The following is a 9,052-nucleotide window of genomic DNA, read 5'->3' as shown; positions in this document are numbered from 1 at the left end:
TTATAGCTGACTATGCGGTATGGGCTTTGCTCATTATTAAAGGTTGCCCGGTGACCTTGAGCTGTTAATTTCTGTATCATATTTGGTCTTTTGTGGAGAGTTGTCTCATTGGCAATTATACCATATCTTCTTTTCATATTGACAATGCAATGGCAAAGAAACAAAAAATCGACAAAATCACAACAATAGTTCACAGTTGTAAACCGAAATATGACGAATCAGCAACACAAACCCAACAAAAAGTAGGTGCTCTTAAAGGGTAAACAGATCTTCTCTAAATTTGGCATTGGTCGTATTGCATATGTATGCAGGAGAATTCCCTAAAGTAAGATGACAGTAATTTACCAAGTTTAAAAAAAAGTAAAATACCAAAAACAACTGACTCCACGAGAATGTCAAAAGGAAACACTCCTATCAAATGACAAAATAATAAGCTCAAACACATTAAACGAACGGAAATCATTTGTCATATTCTTGACTTTTTATAAGCATGTCATGCATGTCCTCATATCGAAAAGGATGATTTAAAATTAGTTTCATTTTTTAGAGCTAGTTGAACATCTCCATTGTTTGACAGTCGCACATATTTCCATTATATTGATAATCTTTTGTGAGCAAAACAAACAGATATAATAAAGAAAATTATCAAAATTTGGGATGAAGCAGTCCACTCTTTTTTTATGATCTTAATCAATAAAAAAGTCAAATAAATATTTCAAAAAAAAAAATAGAAAATGACATAAATACATTTTATAGAAAAAGTACATAAACAAAATATAAAGCAAACAAAAATACCTCAAAAAAAAATAGGAAAACAACACATTGGCGGGATGAAAAATATTGAGCCTTACAAAAAGCATATTACCAAGAAGGGACTAAACAGTACTGTTATACAGTATACACAGACAAAAAACATATTAATAGGTAATTGGTATTCGGATAAACAACGGCAGTATATACGATCATTTCTTTAAAAGCCCTGATGCATCAGTTGTGAAGGTGATATGGAAAACTTTGGAAAAATTGTGAAACGATAAGGCAAAGATAACATTTAGTTAGAGACACAAATGTCTTTAATCCTTGTTTACAATTTGCATTTGGAATGCTCCTATATTGTGACTTCGAGCATCTATAAAGAGACATGTATTGTCAAAATTGACATCTGTTGTAGTATTTTTTGTTTCGTGTAATGTTATTGGTTATTATATTACTCACTTTGATAAAACACAAGTACAAAAGCAGTGTACATTTTCGGAATAAGTGTAATGCAAGCTAGCTTATGGTCATCAATTAAAGGAAGTAGTTGTCTATTACTATATTCTTCTTAACAGATATTTAATGACTATTTTGAACAATTTCTTTTAATTTTTGTTTTCAAAAATGTTTTAGTAAATATGGCAAATTGTGAAACACTAGAAAACAATGGATTTTTACAAAAGTAAGTTGAGCTAAAATATTATCAATTATTAACTAACAACAACGCATTATAAAATAAGTTACACAAATATATCATACACAATAAGCTTTACAGATACATTATTGAAAGATGGGATTTTCCGCTCCATTAAGTCATTATCATGTTGTCTAAAAAACTAAAAAATGTTGATATTTCGCAAATCATGATATCACAAATCAATGGCAACATAAGTTGTAATCTCATTTATTCATACAAAATATTCAACGGAAGCGGGAAGAGTCGAGAGGGTATTTAGTATTCTGTTCCTTCTATTCATGTTGATATCAACTTTTATGCACACCTATTGCCAAAATGTAGAGAGAAAACGCAAACATTCGCAATCAAAAAATTTATTTAAAGCAAACAGAATTGGAACTAAGCTTTTTTAAATTTCCAAAAACCACCAGCCCAGTAGTCAACACTTCTGTGTTGACATGAATATCAATAATGTGGTCATTTTTATAAATTTCCTGTTTACAAAACTTTGAATTTTCGAAAAACGAAGGATTTTTTTATCCCAGGTATAGATTATCTTAGCCGTATTTGGCACAACTTTTTGGAATTTTGGATCCTCAATGCTCTTCAACTTTGTACTTGTTTGGCTTTATGAATATTTTGATTTGAGCGTCACTGATGAGTCTTATGTAGACGAAAACGCGTGTCTGGCGTACTAAATTATAATTCTGGTACCTTTGATAACTACTTACACCACTGGGTCGATGCAACTGCTGGTGGACGTGTAGTCCCCGAGGGTATCACCAGCCCAGTAGTCAACACTTCTGTGTTGACATGAATATCAATAAATTAATGTGGTCATTTATATAAATTTCCTGTTAACAAAACTTTGAATTTTCGAAAAACAAAGGATTTTCTTATCCCAGGTATAGATTATCTAGCCGTATTTGGCACAACTTTTTGGAATTTTGGATCCTCAATACTCTTCAACTTTGTACTTGTTTGGCTTTATAAATATTTTGATTTAAGCGTACTGATGAGTCTTATGTAGACGAAAACGCGCGTCTGGCGTACTAAATTATAATTCTATTACCTTTGATAACTACTTACACCACTGGGTCGATGCCACTGCTGGTGGACGTGTAGTCCCCGAGGGTATCACCAGCCCAGTAGTCAACACTTCTGTGTTGACATGAATATCAATAATGTGGTCATTTATATAAATTTCCTGTTAACAAAACTTTGAATTTTCGAAAAACGAAGGATTTTCTTATCCCAGGTATAGATTATCTAGCCGTATTTGGCACAACTTTTTGGAATTTTGGATCCTCAATACTCTTCAACTTTGTACTTGTTTGGCTTTATAAATATTTTGATTTGAGCGTCACTGAGGAGCCTTATGTAGACGAAAAGCGCGTCTGGCGTACTAAATTGTAATCATGGTACCTTTGATAACTATTTATACAAACAAAGTATTCACATTTCAAAAACATAACAAAGACCATAAACATGATCAAAAAGATGCTGTTACTTTGGTAGAAGACTTATACGATTAGGAATGTTAGAATTTAATGTGGTATGAGGCAGAAACGACTCAGTCAACTATAATCTAAAATTTAGTTGGTTTTTAAATTCGATATTTTGTTTGACATATTCAATGAAATTCATTCAGGCTCTCTGAATGATAACCTTTTTAAATGTTCTTTAAAGGTTGTTTTACCAATCTGATTACCAGTAGAATGTATGTTCTATTACGTTTATAAATGTTCTTTTAATATATTTGATCTAAATATCAGGATCGTCAGATCATATGTTTTTATACGTCATATGAATTCGTACTATGCATGCTTTTACAATGGAAATTATGATGTCACAAACAAAATATCACAAAAATACTGAACTTCAAGTGAAATTCAAAACGGAAATTTTCTTATCAAATGGAAAAATCAAAAGCTCAAACACATCAAACGAATGGATAACAACTGACAATGCATTCATCAAAGGACGGAAACCCATTAGACGAGTTTACATGTAGTTACAATTTTGATTTCTCATTAAAGTAGTATTTGTATATCTTTTATATCGAAATATATCAATATCATTAATAAGCGAAATATACGATCCAGATTGACACTTAGTTGTTAGGTTTGTTTTAGGCTTGAGAAGATAGCTGTGAGCTGTGGCAAATCCTGCTCGTTTCGTAAATGCTGTTATGGTTATACCTGTTCGTACGGAAGATGTCGTTCCAGTACGGTAAGTAAGATTTTGTCCTTCCGGTTACGGGAAAGTGAGCTTGACCTTCTAATATTTCCAAGATCTACACACCTAATTGATAATAATTACAGAACTAAATGTTCATGCAGTAGAATTAAAAATGCTTCATTCTGCTTCAATGTTTGATTTATTTTTCTTTTAAAAAAGAGACACAAGATACAAACAAAAATTATAATTTTTAGTCGAAAATTTACTTGCACGGAGATGGCAAAACAAGAAAAAACAAACATAAGACAAACAACCAGTATACAAAACCCAACAGAAAAAACTTAAAACCGAGCAACACATGTGCATACTCTACCAAATATGAAAGGTAGTTATGCCCTGAAAGGGTAAACAGATCCTTTAAAATGCAATGATAAGATGTATGTAGTGATCATTCATAACAAAAAAAGGGGATGGGTTATTGACTCTTCTTTAACCCTAAGGCATCACAAAATAAATAAAACACCAATAAAATAACTTTAACTGTTGCCTACTCTCCATAAAAGTATAAGATAAAGAAAAATACCGAAACACAAATTTGAGAGGTTATTAAACAATTGATGACATGAGTTCATGAAAAGACGTAAGATAATCAAGAAAATGTACTTATTTGTTAGTCTTGTATTATTTTAATTTTAGTTTCTTGTGTACAATTTGTCACTGGGCTAGTGTATGTCTGTTAAGGGGCCAGCTGAAGGACGCCTCTGGGTGCAGTAATTTCTCGCTACATTGAAGACCTGTTGGTGACCTTCTGCTGTTGTTTTTTTCTATGGTCGGGTTTTTGTCTCTTTGGCACATTCCCCATTTCCATTCTCAATTTTTTTCGATTGGTTTATTCAGCATTTATAGATTATTTGTTGCATGTCTGATTGATATTTGTTTGATTTCAAAATTTCTAACTAGAGGACCTTGAACGGTAAGGATTAGTATAGGTGTATAATTGCCTGTCTATTGATGACAACTTACGTTTCCTATAGATTTTTCCTGGAATTGTATGTCGTTGACCTTTCTTATTCAGGTCAGTAATATAACAGTTGTTTTTCATTCTTTTGATGTGTTTGAGCTTTTGATTTTGCCATTTGATATGGAACTTTTTGTTTTGGTATTTTTGTTATTTTGATTTTTACATAAATCTCATTTTTAATTTTATTGAAATAGCTCTTCCTCTCTACACAGTTAAATTCTACTGTACTGTGAATATAGCACTCTCTGAAAATATAACAGCACTTTCTGTTTCCATGCATATTTGCACACATTTTATAAAAAACATTTTTTTGTCACACGATTAAAAAAAAAATGATATTCCATAATTGTATCATACATTCTTATCATAACTAAACATGTTTGTAAATCTGTACAATTCATAGGTACATGTAGTCACATATAACTTACATTAAGTTTCTTTAAGCATGCTTTTTATCTAATATACAGTGAATATAAAACAATAATAAAAAGGATGTATTTATAAAAAAATAAATGATATGATATGGAAGTATGTGTTTGAATACTTAAGATGGATTAAGTTAGAGAAAAATCTTTCTTACATAAGTATTGGAATGTCTGAGCTATTAATTTTGAAAACAAACAAAGCATCTACTTCCTTCTAAACAGTCTTAGTGATTACAACGACGAGTGTCTAATTCTTTTACATGTTTAAACTATTTTAATGTGTCATACATGAATGGACACATCTAAGCAATTTAAAGAAACCTCGGGAAACTTGAAGAGTCAACGTTTAATTATTTACACATTTTTTAACTGTTTATATGGGAAATTACCATATATATTTGTTCAGTGACTATAAGGTGCAAACTGTAAAATAGGTCTTATGTCTTTTAAACTTTTATCAACAGTTAAACAAGGTAAATGTGATACACAAAATGAGAAAATGATATTTAAACAAATGTAATTTCAAGTCAGAAATATACTACGTAATTTATCTAGGAAAACGCATGATTTTGGGATATTTCAATGATTTGTGATAGATAGATTAAAGGTAAACATGATATGATGTGTTTAAATATTTCTTAAAATGTCGACAATAAAGTTACAAAGCTACATCCAGAATTAATCATTTGGTATTATTAGAATAGACTATACAGCCTTGATGCTGCACTGGTTTCATTATCTTTATCAACCACAGCAGTTTCTTGAAAAGCACGTCTAGCACTGTGTATATCACCCAATAACTGGTGAGCTATTCCACACATGATGACAGTATTCAGTGAATCAGGATGTGAAACAAAAGAACAACTTTTTAAAATTGTCCTATTAACCTGTTCGAGTTGTTTTAAAGACTCTCTGCTCGACATAATGTCATGCAGATGGTAGCAACACAAGAAGTGGAGGAAATGTGCAAATGGTAATGGATGAAAAACGGTACAGTTGCTTGAAACATCTTGCTGTAGTTCTTGTGGAACTATTGCGGATTTATGGTCAACTTGAAAGGAACGAGTTGTTAAAAATCTTAATATTGTAGGAAATGTGTCTTTTGTCGTCAGATTCCCCGTGTGTTGTTGGATATCATACATTGAGATATTATTGAAAATGCGTAGATAGAATGTTTCGTCTGTATATTTCTGTAATGTATATGTTATTACAGTTAATGATGCTAAGTAATTTTTGTTAACATAAAAGAACGAAGCTAACATCAGCAGTCCAGATATTGCATCTGAATGTAAACCGATCATTAAATGACTGAGATGATGTTTGTAAATTAGGTAATATTGCTTATTTGATGACGTTTGATACATTGATGATACTGATGCTAATTTGAATGCGGCTGATATTTGTATAGCCAATAATCGTTTCAATACCCAAGTTCTAGAATGATTAAGAACATTATATAGCAGTCTTGTCAATCTTTCAACTCTTCCATAATTAAGAATTGTACAATATGTAGGCATCAAATGTGGTAAAAATCTGTTGTTTTTGCTTATAAATGATTCGGTGATTTCGTAGCACTGGCTTTGATAATCTTGTAGGGTCTCAGAAAATGTAAAACAATTAATTCCGTGTCCGTATAAATTTTTTAATAAGGTGGTCATTGCTTCTTTGTTTGAAGTATTAAACCGTAGAAGGAATAAATTATTATCAGGAATGAAATAATGTGACAATATTGAGTATTTTACACAGTAAAGCAGTCTTTGTAGACATGCCATAAAACATGGTATCAAATTATCTGGTCTCCATGAATATGGGTCTGTTTCTTCTAAAATCCAAAACAAAAGTGTTTTTACAAAATATGAACACAACAAACCTTTCAAATCTTCATGTTTCTCTATTATTTCTTTCAGCAAGAGTTTTAACATAGCATAACATAATAGTTGTGTATGACTGAAGGAAAATATAAGAAATTTTTCCGCTACAGAAAATGAAATTCGCCATTCAAGGTTTTCATTTATGGATCCTTTGCAGCCAATTGGAACAAATAAAACACCACAAGATATTATTTTGGAAATAACTGCAGGTGAAGGCCATGCTGTGCGAGGTCTTCTAGCCCATGGTTTCGCTTGGCTTATCCATTTGTCGCATTTTAGACAATAGGCAAAATCATGTTGATCATATTCATCTGATATACATGGACCATGAATTTTTGATGACAATGCTGCAATTGACAAGTGAGATATCTTATACAGTTCACTTGAAAATGCATATCCCAGATGATTTTTATCTAGCATATTCATGAGTGACACAGAAACTCTGACAAGTGTTTGATTTTGGTGATGAGTAAGAAGATACAATTGTGTAAAACATGGTGGTGTGTCCTCAGTATTCATAATAAACGGTAGTCTCGTGCCTTTAAAAACAGCTTCTTTTTCTGATTCAAATACTTGAGCGCAACGATCAAAACACATTATATCTAAATCACTGCCGTTTAAATTGAGTCCTTCACCTTTACTTCCACTAGTCATTATTGTTAAACGGTGTCCAATGTCATAAATAACAAAAGCCAACCTCCTAATGTTCACGACCTCTTCAGATCCAATCTTCTGGCAAATATATTTGTAAAAATTTAACGATTCGCTAGTTTTTATGGATAATCCCGTCATTTTCAGCCTGCAACCTACAAATCAAAATGTAAATCCCATATTAAATGACCTATATCTTTACGAACTATTGGTTATTCATCGTAGCATGCCTCGCAAAAAAAGTCTTTAGATTAATGGCTACTAAGGCGTAGATATTGTGACGATATATATTGCAAACCAACTTTTATTAACGGGGTGGGGGGGGGGGTATCATTGTCATTTTCTTACTAAATTAAATACAGTTCGTCAGAGATTTTGCATCCCAAGTGTCTAAAAGAAAGATTGTGTGCTTTATACTAAGAAATAACCGAGATTCACAGATTGGTGTATAAGAATGTAATTTTACCACGATACTACGTGAACATTATAAAAGTACTCGTTGTATTTCATATACCAATGTGTGTTCACTGTTGTACCTTACCTTAAAGTTAAATTACGTCGCGTAATTTTTTTATACCTTTTCCATTGCCTAAAGAATACTGTTCTGTTCTAAGGAAGTGCCTGGTTTTTTGGGTTTTTTTTTTTTTGGGGGGGGGGGGATTTGGGGCACTGGCTTTAAATGCTTTTGAGTTTGAGGAGACTGGCTTTGTTGATTATTTTCTTTTTTTTTTGGGGGGGGGGGGTTCCGCCGAAGTAGCATGCAAATGTAACATAATCATGATAATATTTTGTTTAACAATATTTCTGAAAGTTTGTGAAACTAAACCTTACCCATGGACAACCTGAACCCAATGAGTTAAATTTTCTTACCTTGAAATGTTTTTTTACATTGAAAATAACTTTTCATTTTTCATTGCCTTTATTTGGTTTTTGTTTTTCTGCTTCTTTTATCATCGAACTACCGACATTTTGTCTGTGATAAATTTACACTTGATTAAATATTTAAAAAAAAATAGATGACAGATTTATAAAGTTACTGTGAAACACGGAAAATTTTACACCGACGGAAAATTTGAATAACAAATAATAACCTGAAAACGAACATGCAGTGTTTTTTCTTCTAAAGACGGACATTTTAGAAAATCTTTTTTGGGATTATTGTATAATTGTTTTCTGATGTAAAACTCTTTTTTGTCTCTTTTGTGTGACTTAGCATGTGTTATAACTTTAAAAAAAACTTCCCTGTTATATTTTTCAGATAATAAAATATATTCACAACCTAAAAATAAGTTTAAGTTTATATTTTGTATTCTACGGGTTCATGATTTATTTGACCTGTGATATTTTCTTATGTACTGATGTTTATTCGGGAAAAAATGGACAACTGACCTATACATTGCTATAGTTGAGGGTATCGATGAGGATTACACGAAAAATAAAATAAAGATAATAAAAAATTTAAAGAATATAG

General features: G+C 31.5%; 1 protein-coding gene across 1 annotated transcript; it reads right to left on the bottom strand.

Annotated features, from left to right (window-relative positions):
- Positions 1-3,712: 3,712 nt before the first annotated feature.
- Positions 3,713-7,722, bottom strand: LOC143084230 (uncharacterized). Its single transcript, XM_076260639.1, has 2 exons — positions 6,910-7,722; positions 3,713-3,736 (listed from the first exon to the last, which is right to left on the bottom strand). The coding sequence occupies exons 1-2, from the start codon at positions 7,720-7,722 to the stop codon at positions 3,713-3,715; spliced, it is 837 nt and encodes a 278-aa protein (XP_076116754.1).
- Positions 7,723-9,052: the final 1,330 nt, after the last annotated feature.

Source organism: Mytilus galloprovincialis, chromosome 7, assembly GCF_965363235.1.
Source record: "Mytilus galloprovincialis chromosome 7, xbMytGall1.hap1.1, whole genome shotgun sequence".
NCBI lineage: Eukaryota > Metazoa > Mollusca > Bivalvia > Mytilida > Mytilidae > Mytilus > Mytilus galloprovincialis.
The sequence above is the reverse complement of the archived record's forward strand: the minus strand, read 5'-3'. Positions and strand labels throughout refer to the sequence as shown.

Bases quoted from the DNA above. Each gene is read 5' to 3' on its own strand.
- LOC143084230 (XM_076260639.1), bottom strand. From the start codon at position 7,722: ATGACGGGATTATCCATAAAAACTAGCGAATCGTTAAATTTTTACAAA. The intron at 3,737-6,909 runs GTAAAAACACTT...ATTATCAATTAG, and splicing joins GTTTGTTGTGTTCATATTTT to GTGTGTAGATCTTGGAAATA.